Source organism: Hibiscus syriacus, unplaced genomic scaffold, assembly GCF_006381635.1.
Source record: "Hibiscus syriacus cultivar Baekdansim isolate YM2019G1 unplaced genomic scaffold, ASM638163v2 tig00110933_pilon, whole genome shotgun sequence".
Lineage (NCBI taxonomy): Eukaryota > Viridiplantae > Streptophyta > Magnoliopsida > Malvales > Malvaceae > Hibiscus > Hibiscus syriacus.
The window spans coordinates 251,878-267,141 of NW_024062919.1; the positions used below are offsets into that span (position 1 = coordinate 251,878).

Sequence of the window (15,264 nt, forward strand, 5' to 3'; positions counted from 1 at the left end):
CATCATCTGTCATACTTGATTGAAAATAAACAAAACAGAAATTAAAATTTTAACAGTCTAAAATAAACAAAACACAGTGAGCAATCAAATAATTCAACCAACATTCATTGATTTTATATTGTCATATTCAATATCAACTGGTATTCATTTATGGCATATGCTCGTGAGTCACATGTGTTCAAGATATTTTCATTATAATATTAAATTCCACGTACAATATCTACATGGTACAGGGAAAAGATTATCATTGGGATATAACTTTTCAATGAGCCTTTGCATTAAGTTTCTTTTTCTTGTACGATTGATTCATTAGTCACTCTAATATACAACTAGTACTAATATTTTTGGAGTACTTTTTTTTTTTTTAGTAAAACAATACTTTTTATAACAATGAATAACATTGTTGGTCTGGTGCAATGAGACACTAAATCCCTTAAGCAAGGTCAGGGGTTCGAATCCTAACGTTTGCGAAGGGAGCAAACTGGGTTGGGAGGGATGCCCTCGCCTTTGTCGTACCCAAACTGGATTAGTCTATCAATAGATCAGATACCAGTGATTAATTAAAAAAATAGGTTTATTATCTATTTTAGTTCATGTATTGTAGTAAAATTATCTCTTTGTTAATTATACTATTTTTAGACATTTTAATGTCTCTATTTTTATTTTATCTATCACTTTAATCTCTCGTTGCAGTCGTTCAAAAAATTATTTTGATCCAATAAGATATTATCACGTGTCAAAATAATTTTTAAACATTATGAGTTTAAATTTTTTTTAAAAAATCTAAAGAAAAAATCTAAAATTTCTTAAAATATCAATAAATTTTAAGAAATTTAAATCTGGAAAATTATATTTTTTTTGGATTTTTAATTATTTTTAGTTACTTCTAAAATATAAAATTCATATGATAATTAAAAAACGGGTAAACTAAACATTTAGTACTTCAATTATCATTTTTATTCGTTTTGGTCATCTAACTTTTTTTCATAATCTTATGTAACATTACGTTTTGGTTTTATTTTGGTCACTTACCGTTAAAAAATTAATAGAACTGTTAATGTGGTATTTTTATTTTTTCAATGATGATATGACATTACCTTATGGTGATACATCATCATCACCGTTAATTTTTTAACGACGGGTGACCAAAATGAAACCAAAACTAAACGTTAGGTATGATTTTTAAAAAAATAGTTAGATGACTAAAATGAACCAAAAGTAATAGTGAAAATACTAAACATGTATTTTAATCTTAAAATATATAAAAATTGAGAGGGTGAAAGAAGTCAGCATCAACCTTCCATCATGTTTGAAACGTCATGTTGGTGTTGTCATCAAAATGATCATTGAAGAAGAGCTTCCTTTTATTATTTAACCTTTTCCACACAATTTCCAACAACATTCTCCTCCCCTTCCTCACATATGAATTTCTAAAATTTGAGGAAGTGACGATTTATAAAATTTTAGATGATAAAAATAAATTTTTAATAAAAAATTTATAAAAAAATAAAAAAAATACGATAATTTTAATTTTTAAGAAATAAATGTCGTCACCCACTCTCCTCATTCCATCCCTATCTTCTTTCTTTCCTTTTCTTAAAAGGCTGCTTACAGTCTTATCTCTTATGCCCCCTATTTCATCTCCATCTTCACATATACACATCTATATATACACACACATTACCCAAACTAGGAGAAAAGCAACCCAAAAAAAAAGTGGGTTTTAACTCTTTTGTTGTTTTGTTCTAGCTTATAGACAATTATAAACCCTGACGGATGCATGTTTAATTCAGTGTAGGTAAGTGTGTTTTCTGAAATTTGAATTTTCTACCATTAGCTATTCATTTTATTGATTATGTTTTCGTATATAAATTATAATCAAAAGGTGATTAAAGATGTCTATAAGTAAACCGACCCTCAAAACTATCTCTCGATCTGGTATTGCATGGCGTGATCAAACACCGTCGAGCAACAGAAGAAGGGTGATAGAAGAGCTTGTTGAAGGGCAACAATGTGCTGCTAAGCTTCAAACAATTGTTAATCAAAAGCACTGTCAACAAGGCTCATCGGCTGAGGAACTTGTGCACAGGATCTTGAGATCGTTAGATCAAATAATTTCGATGCTGATCGTGGATGTTGCCGGTTCTCAGAACAGGGATGATTGCCAGTCTCAAGATTCTAGTGAGAGCAGCAAGGTTCCTGCTGCAGTTTCTAAGGAAGGAAGAGGCTGTTATAAGAGAAAGTAAGCTTCTTTTATGGTCAAATTATGGTTTTGGTACTTTTAGTATGCTTAAAGGTCATTATACTAAGCAAAAATAATATTTTTCGTCACTGATGTTTCAAACATTACAAAATGGTCATTAAATTTATTTAATTGTTACAAAATAGTCCTTACATGCTGTAAAATAATAATAAAGTTTGATAAGTATAAGGATCATTTTGTAATAGTTTGATAAGTTTTAATGACCATTTTGTAATAGTTTGGTAAAGTTTAGTGATCATTTTATAACTTTTAAAACTTCAATGATCAAGTGTACTTTACCTTTTAATTTAACATAGCTTCTTGATCTTTATATTGCCACATGAAATAATTAAAGATCGACTATTTGGGCTAACTAATGACATTATAAAAGTATATAGATTAAATTATGTAAAATTAAAGTATAGAGATTTAATCTTAAATTTGATCATAGTAAAGGGACTAAAACTATAATTTTCCCATTCATCTCCCTTATAGCCAAAGTAAATTATTGAATGTTCTTACAGAGATTTCTGGTAATAACAGGATGTTTTTGTTTGCAGGAGGGGTGCTGATACATGGAGAATTGTTTCTGATAAAATGGAAGATGGTCATGCATGGAGGAAATATGGACAAAAAAGTATCCTTAATTGTAAACATCCAAGGTATTCAGACAAAAATTAAAAGACGATATTTTTCAATTTGATCACTAAATTTAAAATTTTAATTATTTTAATGATATGAACTATGAAATTCGATATAAGAGTGACACATCATCAAAATAACTATATATAGAAAAATTGAAACTAATGATTTACTTCGTTTACCGTCGACAGGAGTTACTTCAGATGCACGCACAAGTCCGACCAAGGTTGCCGGGCTGTGAAACAAGTCCAACAAATGGAGGATGGTTCTCTAATGTATCACATCACTTATATTGACACCCACACTTGCATAGATTCATCCCCTCATGGTACGATCCCTTCAAACAACTCCGAAATCCCATTCGAGAAACATCATTCGAGCACATTCAATGACTCGAATCCGACATTAAAGCGTGAATCCGAGAAAGAGATGACACCGAGTTATGCTACACAGTTGGATTCTATGACAATGTGGGAGGATGTAACAGTAGGTGGTTTTGGATCCGGGTGTGGAGATGTTGTTTCCAACATGTATTCTTGCAATGAAATCAGTTGTCTGAATTTGGAACTTAGAGGGCTTGACGATGGTTTTGAATTTGATGATTGTGAGTTTGTGTAATAAACTCTTGGCTTATTGTAAAGTTAATATCGTCAATAATCAAAATTCTCTTTCGATAAATGATTATTAATATTTGAGAACAATTCTCTATCCCTGGATAAGGGGACTAGAACTCTCTTTTCTTCTATCATCCTTATACTACTCATCATCTTGAGCATATTATTCTATAAAAATTATCAACTACGATTCTCTATCCAAATCAGAAGAGATGAATCATCTATTATCTCATGATCTACATTTTATCATCAACAAAACATGCGGAGTGTTTGAGAACAAAGAACAAGACGGATGGGACGGTATCCAACCTCTCGAAGAGCCGAAGCCATCTCTAGCCTTGGCAAAAATTCAGGAAGCTCAGAAGCATCCCGCATCACAGCTTAAACCGAGTGGAGCAGTCGACGATGATGATCCCTGGGAAACCACTGCAGCTCCTCAGACAACCAAGGCAAAGCCGATGACATCCGGAAGGGGGCCAGGAGAGGAACTTAACCGGCTGCTCCCAAACTATTGTCCATATTATAAAGTATTCCCTAGTTTCAAATTATTCTAATGGTTTCCTTCAAAAACCAATATCATTTTAATTAGATACTTTCATTAGGCTAACAGCCAATGCATGGCATCCACGGGATGAGGATGCATGGAAAGACATAGCCCATGTTTGGGGCTATGCATGTAACCCCTAAGCCATGCATGGCAACTCCATATCCCCAATATCCAAAAGTTCATTTTCATACAATATTGGTTATTAACTGATAATCAAACTAAAATCTGTATAGCAGATTAAATAAACAAAAGAGTTATTAACTGTTAGTGTCTGTTTAAAATCACCCTAAAAGCCTAGTTTATGATGAACAAAGTCCATCATTGGTTTTGTCCCTCCAGATTACCCAAAAGAGGTAAGCAAAACTGTGTGTCTACAACTTTGTGATAGCGCAAACGGAGGTACCACTCTCATACGTCAATTGTTCCTTCAATCGACCTGCGGTTGCAGTCTCCGGTGAATGTTTGTTCACATAGATAGTAAAGGAGGGAAGTCTTTATTGTCTTGCAGCTGGAAAGGTTCCCTGCAGTATACCAGGTCAGCAGTTAGGACATGAAAAATAAAAATTGACGACTGCCTCGAATTTTCTATGACGTGTTTACCTTTTAAGCTCGCAAAACTCCTTTTGCTTCTGCTTTTCGATCGAAGGCATGCATAACCCGGGTTCAGTCAGCAGAGGTGGTGGTGAATGCATACCTGTTGGGGATGGACACTCATAAGCACCGAATTTAATGACGGAGCATTGAGAGCCATTCTCAAGCTCTGGACTCTTTGGTGCAGGCAGACTAGATTGACAGTTTTTTGTGGCCCTTTTGGTAGATGGAAGAAGAGGGAATTGTTCTGTTGAAAGGTCAAGACCATGACAGTTGCCATTTCCACAATCATTTTCAATGAGGTCAGTTTCTTTCGGGGAGTTCTGCAAAGAATCTGGAGCATAAGACTCGTGATTCCGAGCGCTTATACATGCTTGCATCTCTCTATAAGACTGATGGGTCTGCAATAAATGTTCGACCAATATTAGTTTCAGTTTGGGCCATTAACTTATTAGCAAACAAGATCTAGTGTTGAAACTAACGTACCATGTCGGGGATGTATGTGCCGGTTCCTCTCGACTTTGTCATATTTTCAATACCATATGCAGCAGCTGGTAACCGGAGAGCACTAGGATGAGAGAATGGTTGTCTCGGGATAAAAACATTCGTCCCCTTACGATAAGAGATGTTACGTTTGCACCTAACAAGACGTCGTAGGGCATCCCATGCACTGTGCTTTTGTGTCTGAGAAGATGATGATACAGTGGTTGTTGGCTGCACAGGAACATTCACGGCATAGTAATGATACCATTGACTATATAGCAGACCGTTACAATAACCGTCATAGTCACCACTCAGATCAGAAACTTCAGATTTGCCAGTGCCAAAGGCATGCACCGGAATTTGTACATCTGGCCTCTGTCCCCTTCCATTCCGATCCAAAGTATTAACAAAGAACTTTTCGAGTCCCACACCCATGTTCTCACCGGGTAGCATCAGGATTTCACCGAGCCTCTGTGCCCCATAGGTAAGAGCACATCGAATTCGGTGGAAATTACCTGCAGGGGAATACATGTTTGCTTAATATTTTTTATTAAAAGACTACCAAAACACCGCTCATTTTTTCGAAATAAATCATTATACCTTTGCTAACGCTTCGGCCTAGATTGTTGTTTACTTTCAAAGGATCCACAATGTTCATATACTTGACAGGGAAAACATTGGCCCCGATCTCATTGGATTGCATTGGCACGAAATACGTTTCTCTGCAATAACTCAAAAAGTCCCGACTAAGCAGTAGTTCATCCACATCGGTTTCAGGAGTCTCAGCTGCAAAATTAAAACAATGTTAGATTATAACTGAACCGATTAGATTTACATGAACCGAGAATAATGAACTAGTTAGTCCTCACCGAAAACTGCTGGAAGGGAGGATATGGAAACTGGACCGGTTATAGTGATGCAGTAATTTGCCCAATCAAATGTGCTGTAGTAGTCTAAAAACTTGTAAAGGACCTGTAAACAAACGTAAAAGGTCTAGTTGTTCAAATTCCTGAAGATGATATGGGAAAATGCTAGAGAATAACTCACAGCGAGTGGACCGCATAATGACGAATGAAAGACATTAATGATATACAAGATCATTGTTTCTAATGCATATGTAGAAATCAAGCCATGGTGTGCGCCAAGAGTTCGGCTCTCATAATAGCACCAGGCCTTGATCAAGATGATACTGCATTTGAAAAGATGATCTTTTCCGATAAGTTGGTCAACCTGAAAATGAAACAGTTAAAAAGAAGTCACAGGTGAAATAAACTTGTCGCCCTCGACATTGCTACAGGATTTACTCAAGGGTGCAGAAAAAGAAGGTAAATTCAAGCAAGTAAGTGAGAAAAAGTAAAATGGAGGATTTTATACGAAATATGATGCAGGACTAATATATTAAGAAACTCTAAACCCACTTTTATTTTTTACTTCTGTCTTCTGCATCGAGTCCATTATATGAATTTGGATTATCTCGTTCAGGACAACTGAGCTGAGTTTACAAAACTAGAGTTTAAATTAACTTCACAGGTGTAATTGTCCAATCTTACATCAGTTGGAAACGATTTCAAAACATCGCAACTTTAGATAGAAATAGACGATACCTTCTCGAGAAAACATAGTGCGGATAGACCAGCCATTTGATTGAAGGAGATGTCCACAGGTATATCATTGACAGTACATTTCACTATCTTAACCTGACACAAAAAATTCCAACAGCAACAAAAAACAGGAATCAACACCAGGTGATTTGAGGAACAACATGTATCAATATCAATATGTTATAAACAATATATCACTATCCTAGTATTATAATTTTTCTATCGGCATCGTATCACCAAAAGTGGTCGATGTCATGCATCTGCGAGAATCGCTGTCATGTAGTGTTATCCCACATAAGTTCATACGCATAAAAGGATATTAAGCACCTAACTGTACGCTCTAGGTACATTAAGTAGAAGATACTACCTGAGTTTAGATACAAAGCATGGGTTGGTCTCTTGTCTACTTACTCATCTATGATGAACAATCCTACATATATCCGGGTTCATTTTTTCATGGAACCGGATATGTTGAGTCTAGTAATCTTTCAAATTTGAAAGATTGGAGAAATGAAAATGGCGATGTCAACTTAACATCAAGGGACAACAATGAATATTGTTAAGTAGCAAATTCGACAAAAAATGCAGATTATCAAAGAGCAAGTTTTACTAAATCTTTATTTGAATTATTAAATATCACTAAAAACAATATATATATATATATATATATATATAGAGAGAGAGAGAGAGAGAGAGAGAATCGATAAGAAAGAACTAAACCTGAGCACGTATATATTGAACATCCTGCACTACAAAATCAGGGTTATGCTGGTTATCTTGTAAGATACAACAGATATATGTTGCCAAATTTTCCTCCATATTTTGATGACTAAGAGCAGTCAAATCGATATCTCCATCAGGAAGGAAGGTTTTCAAGGGAACTGAGCCAAATGGGAACACCTGAAAAGCGAGTAGGAAGGTAAAAGAACTGCACTAGAATGAAAAACTGTAAATATATAACAAACTACAATTTGTTCTTCTCCAATGATTATTTTCCTTTGAATCCGTAAAAAAATTGTGATAAATTGAGGTACAATTGAAAACATATATGCACTAAGACGCAGCTCAATCTATCAAAAGCGAGACTTATCTTTCCGCTACTAAGTTATACTAGTTATGACTTTTATTTTCTTTCTGTCCTATCTTTAGTGCGAATTATACCGTTGTAAACAAAAACTTGTACATTTTTATTTCTTTAGTGCAAGTTTACTTCACCAAAAGCAAGTGATATTAAAAGGAGTAAGGCAGCCTATTAGGTTTGAGAACTGATGCCAAACTGCATCAAAACTTAAGGAAACAATTAGTTATATGACTAGATAAAATCCGACACGGCCACACTCTTTGGAGCCGAGCACTTGAATCCAAAGCTACACGAGCTACCTTTCTCTCATAAAGTAATCAATCGCCAAGCTATGTCCAACCATCACTAGCAGACCATAAGATACATGCTAAACTGCATTAAGAAGCTACTCAAATCTAACTCGAAAAGACTTAAAACGAAATCGATCTTAATTCATCACACTTCTAAACAATCACTGAGATTTGGGGTTTCAGTTTTAGTCTTTAACAACACCAAACAAGGAACGTTAGTCAGATACAAAGCAAAATTTACTCATTAAATGGTTTCACAGCCAAAGGAAACCCCATTCCTGCTAAACATTAAAAGGGATACAACATATACCAAGCAACAAACATAGATTATAAAACCCTTCCAGTGATCTATCAAATTAGAACAATTTTCCTAAGAATTCAAACAGGCACTTGAAAAACAAGAACCAACATTTGCTAGAACTTGTCCAAATTTTACTCTCTAAGGCTTAAAAATCCGAGGAAATTGAGTTTACCTCACTGCCATAGTAACCTTTGATTAGCCTCTGAAAGTAAGCAATGATACTTTTTCGATTTTCTTCAGAACCCAAAGCAGGTTGAATGACACAAAGAATCTCTTGGGTTCTTTGCTCAGCCAAAAGCCAGAGTTCATCATCAATTGACAATGGACGTGGGCTGTTAGATGAAGAAGATGATGAAGAAGAAGAAGAAGACAAAGATAGAGAAGAAGAAGAAGGTGATGATGGGTGAGGAACAGGCGATGAAGAGGAAGTAGATGACAGAGACAAAGAGGAAGAAGGTGACAGACACTCCTGAAAACAATCCATTCTCAAAATAAAGAAATCAACTTTCTCTCAAAACAACATGAAAACATCCACCATTGGAACCAAAATCTGCAAATCTTTGCAATTTTAGAGAAGAATCAAAAGGGAAAAACAAGAAACCGATGGCATGGAGTTTTGTGACATGGGGAGACAAATGAAGGGTAGAAGCAAGACATGTTATTTCCGTTCAAATGAGCAAAAAGGGCATTAAGAAGTGTTGACAAAGTAGAGCAGCACCATGTGCATAGATGGCAGAAAGATGAAACAGGAAGAAAGAGAAAAAAAACAGCATCAGTTGTGTTTGAAACATATGTTGCAAAGCGGTTTTGACATCTAGTGTGACCACACCCTGAAAACCTCTTTTGTCCTCTTCATAAAGCACTCTGGAAAACACGAAAGGGGTTATACAAAATCAAAATTTGTGGCGTAACTGCAATTTCATGCATAATTTTGGGACCAGTTTGGCCAAATGAAAATATTCTACCTTTTGCGTAAAATAAGACATTGGAGAAAAATAAGGAAATTTATCCACTACACAATCAAAGTTTTTAAATTTCAAATTGAAGTTCGTAAATTGATATATATACACATATATAAAACACTATAATGGAAGCATTCTTCGCCTTTGGTTGGGATTTTAGTCATATTTCTAAGTGATCCTATGGGAAGTTTCTCCTTTTTCGATAGGAACATGGATATAAAGATCCGATCTTTTCAATACATTCTATAAAAACTTCAAAAAGAAAACATATCCTTATCCAATACTCAAATTTAAGTCAGGGTAATAAAGAGAAATTGTTACAATATTTTCATCACAGTTAGTAAATTGATGCATAACCTCATTAGTATGTGCTTATACAAGTTAACAAAATCAAATTATTAGATGGACATATGAAAAATTCAAAAATTAAATAATTGGGAAGTCAACAAAACTAGGTTCTTCCACAAAAGAGAAAGTTTGGTCAAGACTCTTCAAATATGGAAATAAATAGCAAAAAATCTCACCATTAAAGGAAGCTCCAAAAAGGGATCAGTAGTGGAGAAAAACTAGGGGGTAGAACAAATGGTAAATACAGCTAGCAGTTTATAGCACACTTATTATTCAATGGAAAGGGTCCAAAACCATATGAATTTGTTCCAAATTGCAGAGTTTATCTTGGCAAAATTATATTTTTCTTCAGTAATGAGGCCAAAACAGGGAATTGGTCAAACAGGTAGAAAGATCATAATAGTGCCATATAGGGATCAAAGTAATAGCCAGTATTAATTACAAAATTAAATTCTTGACTATTCTTCATTTTAGCCCCTAGTTATATAATTAAGTCAAACACAATGGTTACCTATAAGTGTGGTATACCCTCTTTTTATTACCAATATCACAATGGACTGCATTGATTTCCACGGGATTCCGTACTATATTATCCTGCCTAGTAATCACACTATTGGTCTTATTTGTGCAAACTTACGGAAAATAGATTCCTAAATCTCAAAAATATTTTCTCGGATTCGTAACTTAAAAAAAACGTAATACGTTTGACAAGACTATTCAGAAAAAAAGGGAATGTTGCGTCTTAAGGATGTGTATGTGTTGACAAAGGTTAAAAAAAATTATGAACAAATACTACCTTTTAATCGCCCAAACTATTAAAAATATATGCCTGGCAAGACTCTTATGTATGCTTGATTGAAAAATCAAATGTAGGTGTTCGAATGGACATAATGGTATGCCAAATGGACAAAGCCTAATACTATGTCATTCACATAAATATGATACGATTTTGATTTCAAATCTATTAAATGTCGTCTCTTAAAAATAACGCTAAGGATCGATTGATCCAAGTTCCGGTACCGAAGGTGCATGTCATTTCCTTATTCTTACGTTTCCACATCCCTACCCACATAGTATATGTACTAGATCTATCCTAATACCAATTCCATGAGATAAACGTTGAATCTTTCATCATACACCATAAGCAATCAAAGCAATGGTGAAACTGCAAATGACACAATCAAAAATCAAGGGGACATCTTTTTTGTTTCAGGTGAAAGGTATGTAAATGTGAAACCAGAGTGCATCTTCAACCTAACTAATTCACACTACTTCGAAGAAAAACATCAAGTTTCAGTTTTGACAGCAATCTAATAAGACAAGTCTCAAAGTTGTTAATCAATACCTCAAGAAAGTTATCAAATTGGTTCTTGCTTTCTTTCTTCTGGTTTGCTTCATGGGAAACTGCTTGAACACTGTTTCTCCGTTTACTGCACTGGACCCAGGCAAGAAGAAGAAGAAGCCACAAAAGGATAAACTTTGATTCTTTGTCTCAAGCTAAGACAAAAACACAGATGATGATGATGCTACAGTCAATAAATCTATCTATCAACAAACAGCAAACCCTAACCCTTTCCAAAAACAGAAATGGAAATGAACCAACACCTAACATGCCTCCCTATATTGGGAGGGTGATGACATGGCATTCTCCCATGGGAACAAATGAAAGAAACTTCCACGTGTTTTGCATATGTATCTAAACAGTAGAACCCAGGCAAGATCTTCGAAGCCCAACATTGTTCCCCTGCAACAACTTTTTGTCTTAAGGGTAAATAATTTCATTTTTTCTTGGTCAAGTTTCGAATTTTAATCTTGTAAATGAAGGAACTAATCGTTAGAAGAGGTTTTTTTTCTATTCGAGTTCAATTCAATGTAGTTTTAATTATCAGATATCGGAAATCTTTACAGTAGTACATCCTTCGAAGTAGTTCCGTCTTACTTAGCTACCGGAAACCAAAAATCTTAAAAGAAAAGAAAATAAAGTTGGTGTAGCTAAGGCATAGTGCTTAGGCAAGCAAGAGCTTTAAGCAGGATGATGATCTGTTAACTTGGTTCACTGAAAATTTTCGATAATGATTGTAGAAAATGAGAAATTCCCCCCTCCCTGAAAACCAGCAGCAGGTTATGCTGCAACAGACAGTCTCCGATGCAATCAAATTTCCATGGCAGGTGAATTCATCGGATTTCTGAACAGACATCTATCGGTACTGAAGCTCCAAACCCCGGGAGCATTCTACAGAACTAATGTGTTACCGATGAGAATCAAGCATGTAGGATACAGATGCCAGCAACGTTCAAATTTGAGATGAACCGTAAATTTTTTGTAGCACTTTATTATATCTCAATAGGCAAGTGCTGTTCAAGTATAGAGAAACAGAGACTGAATAGAAAATTACGAGATTCCAACTAGTTATCTCAACAATTTATAGCTTAACAAGTCAAGTTTTTAACCAGTCAAAACCTCCCTACACAACTCCAAGTCTACAAACTCAAGTACATATTTTAAAGAAAAACACAGAATTGAAATCGATCCAAAACTTGAAGAGCCTTAAGCACGAGGAGGAACAGCAACACCTGGACGTGGGGCCTGACCAGGCTGCCCAGGCTTTGGCATATCATCCTGATAAAATAAAGATTATATTTTAATGAAGCTATTGAATGGAAAGGAAGCATTTCAGCAACAATAAAAACAAATAAACACAAACAAATAGAAGCAAACCTCTAAGAAACCCAAAGGAATAATAACATTCAAGTCAGTCATTTTCCACCTTATAATGATCAGCAAGCCACACAAAAAGGCAGCTGACAAAGTGAGAGATGGATATTACATATAAGGAACCGGTGTATCCCTAAAGAACTTAAAATTTCAGCTGCAGGGACAATATATGCGGTCCCTAGAAAAGTGACTCTCTAGGTTACAGCTGTAACTGAAGTCTACTCTCTGGATGGCCTCCACAGTCCACATCACTTACATTCAAGTTCTAAGGCATCTCCCACCCATAATGCTCAATAAGCCACCAAAAATGCAACTAATAGATTTATATTGTTGTTGAACATGAGGGACTTGTTCATCCTTCAAGCACTAAAAAAACCTGGAGAATTGGCTAGCATAAGTTCCTAATGAATTGCATCCTATAAAATAAGTCTAGAGAATTATTCAAATGATGGCCATAGAGCAAAACAAGCAAAATGTTCACAGTACTACCGCACCTATGAAGGACTCCCATATATCAGTTTTATTAGATTCAAGGCATTTTTCACTCCCATAATAATCAAAACAAACCACCAAAGGGGGCATCTAACAATATGATTCGGATAGCTATTAGGAACTAGTGCATCGATATAACAGAAAACTTCTGCCTATGGAGCAAACCTGAAGAATTGCCAAAGTACCCTTCTATCATTCTATACAACATTGATCAATAAATCTACAAAGGATTTCAGTAATTCAAATTCCATCTACAGCCCTACACTACATGATAACAAAAGCATACCTTTAAATGAGACATTTTCAAAGCTTTTATCATCCAATACAAGGAAATGATGTACAATCAAAGCAAGCTAGAGGAACTATTATTCACATCAAAATAGATCCCTGACAGTAACAAGCATCAAATCATAGGTTATAAAAGGGCATACCCTGCGTCTGATGAAGCGCTGGGGTGGATCACGGTTCCTCCTGTCGGTGCGGGATCGAACCCTGACAACATGAGAATGGATGGCACATGAAACACAATATTGCATCTTCACATACAGCTTCGGCAGGGTGTAGGCTACATAAAAACAACCAATCAATCATCAATCCAACTACACGCAATAGTATTAGAAACTAAGCTAAGCATATAATTGAGAAACTAAATGGAAATTACAGTCATAGACGCAGGCTTCCTGGACATCTCTGACAGCAGCTTGCTCCACAATGTTCCTCACAAGAAACCTCTTGATTGACTTATCCTATTACATTCCCCAAAAAAATCAATAGAAAACAAAAATGTAGAAAAACCCAGGGACCCAGATGCGAATATTATGTGTTAATTACCTTGGGACAGCATTTCCCACAGTTAGAGCAGCGGATGAACTTGACGTGGCCACGGCCGTGCTTATTGCGACCACCATTCCTACGCTTGAAAGTCTAAATACAAAAAGAACCGCAATCAGAGAGATCAAATTTTAAAAAAAAATATTAAACATTGAAGTGAACACAAATGCAGAACAATACAGATGAAACGAAATCTAACCATGGTTTGAGATTTAAGCGTAGGCTCTTTGCTTCTGCCGGCTGCCGAAAGTTAGGTTTTTTTTGACAAAAATGATGCCTTTATAGGCGAGTATAGTGATGAAGCTTGAAGCCCTAAACTTTTATTTAGACCTTTGTACTTTTTTATTTTCAAATGTGCCCCCAAAAGTTTGAATGAATTTAATTCTAAACCATTCGAGTTTTTTTTATTGGATATAAGTACAAGTATAACCATAATCTACATGTACTTGAGAATCGATAAGTACAAAGATAATCTAAATCAACGTAATAAGTCATAGTTGAATGTAAATTGAAGCTATACATAATCTACATACTTGAAAAATGACACGATAGCTTTTATTTTTTTCAACGATTAAATTGTATTATCTTACGATAACACATCAGTATTACTATAATTTTTTCAATGACATATGTCGTAACCGGTTTTCGTCTGGGCACGAATTTTTTCTTGACGTAAAAAAAATAAATAAAATAAATAAATGATTTTAAAAATTATTTTTAGAGTCGTCATTGACATTTTTGGGTTAGGTAGGTCAAATATCTAAAAATAATCTTTTAAAATAGTTTTGAATAAAACATAATTTAAAAGATAAAATTGATCTGCGTATAACCAAAAATTTTAGTAAAATAGGATTCGTGGTCAATTACGTTTAGGGAAGGATTAGCACCCCTATAACGCCCAAAATTTGGTACTCATTAATTATAAATTGTCTTTATTATCTGAAATTTAAAAATTCAAAGATATATTTATTTTATAATATTGTTATTTCAAATTTATAATTTTATGAAAATATATTAATTTAAATATAAATAAGATATTTATCTATTTAGAAATATCAGAAAATGACTTCTAGGTGCTTTAAGACAGTTCTTTTCTTTGATATTAAAAAATAAATAAATATTAATAAAATATTTAACAATTAATATATATTTTATAAGATAAAAATGTCAGAAAACGAACTTCTAAATGTTTTAAGACAACCCTTTTCTTTAATTAAAATAAAAATAATTTATATAAAGGATTTAATAAAATAAAATAAATAAATATTTATAATAATAATAATATTTTAAATATATTGATAATAATCGTATAAAATTTAAACAATAACTATAATAAATGAAAGTAAAAATAATAAAAACTAATAATTTAAAGTTAATGATTAAATTAGAATATATTAAAATTAAATATCTAATTTACAATTAATTTATTTAAAATTACAGGGATTAAACATGCTATTTTTCATTTATTTAATTTAGGGACTAAAATAAAATTATATTAAATTCGAATATCAAATTAAAATAAA

At 34.1% G+C, this 15,264-nt stretch overlaps 3 protein-coding genes and 1 non-coding gene across 4 annotated transcripts; 1 reads left to right on the forward strand and 3 right to left on the reverse strand.

Moving 5' to 3' along the window:
• The first annotated feature begins 1,885 nt into the window (after window positions 1–1,885).
• On the forward strand, window positions 1,886–3,502 carry LOC120147071 (WRKY DNA-binding transcription factor 70-like). Its single transcript, XM_039160530.1, has 3 exons — window positions 1,886–2,242; window positions 2,803–2,904; window positions 3,076–3,502. The coding sequence occupies exons 1-3, from the start codon at window positions 1,896–1,898 to the stop codon at window positions 3,500–3,502; spliced, it is 876 nt and encodes a 291-aa protein (XP_039016461.1). The 5' UTR covers window positions 1,886–1,895.
• A 750-nt stretch (window positions 3,503–4,252) lies between these two features.
• LOC120147143 lies at window positions 4,253–8,939 on the reverse strand. The gene is made up of 9 exons (XM_039160583.1): window positions 8,565–8,939; window positions 7,441–7,620; window positions 6,724–6,816; window positions 6,167–6,349; window positions 5,989–6,091; window positions 5,720–5,905; window positions 5,123–5,634; window positions 4,646–5,037; window positions 4,253–4,566 (listed from the first exon to the last, which is right to left on the reverse strand). The coding sequence occupies exons 1-9, from the start codon at window positions 8,874–8,876 to the stop codon at window positions 4,512–4,514; spliced, it is 2,016 nt and encodes a 671-aa protein (XP_039016514.1). The 5' UTR covers window positions 8,877–8,939; the 3' UTR covers window positions 4,253–4,511.
• A 3,170-nt stretch (window positions 8,940–12,109) lies between these two features.
• On the reverse strand, window positions 12,110–14,047 carry LOC120147149 (40S ribosomal protein S26-1-like). Its single transcript, XM_039160589.1, has 5 exons — window positions 13,941–14,047; window positions 13,742–13,834; window positions 13,572–13,656; window positions 13,342–13,475; window positions 12,110–12,322 (listed from the first exon to the last, which is right to left on the reverse strand). The coding sequence occupies exons 1-5, from the start codon at window positions 13,941–13,943 to the stop codon at window positions 12,251–12,253; spliced, it is 387 nt and encodes a 128-aa protein (XP_039016520.1). The 5' UTR covers window positions 13,944–14,047; the 3' UTR covers window positions 12,110–12,250.
• Window positions 12,460–12,560, reverse strand: LOC120147250. Its single transcript, XR_005518275.1, has one exon. It is a non-coding gene; the product is annotated as a small nucleolar RNA snoR99 (small nucleolar RNA).
• Window positions 14,048–15,264: the final 1,217 nt, after the last annotated feature.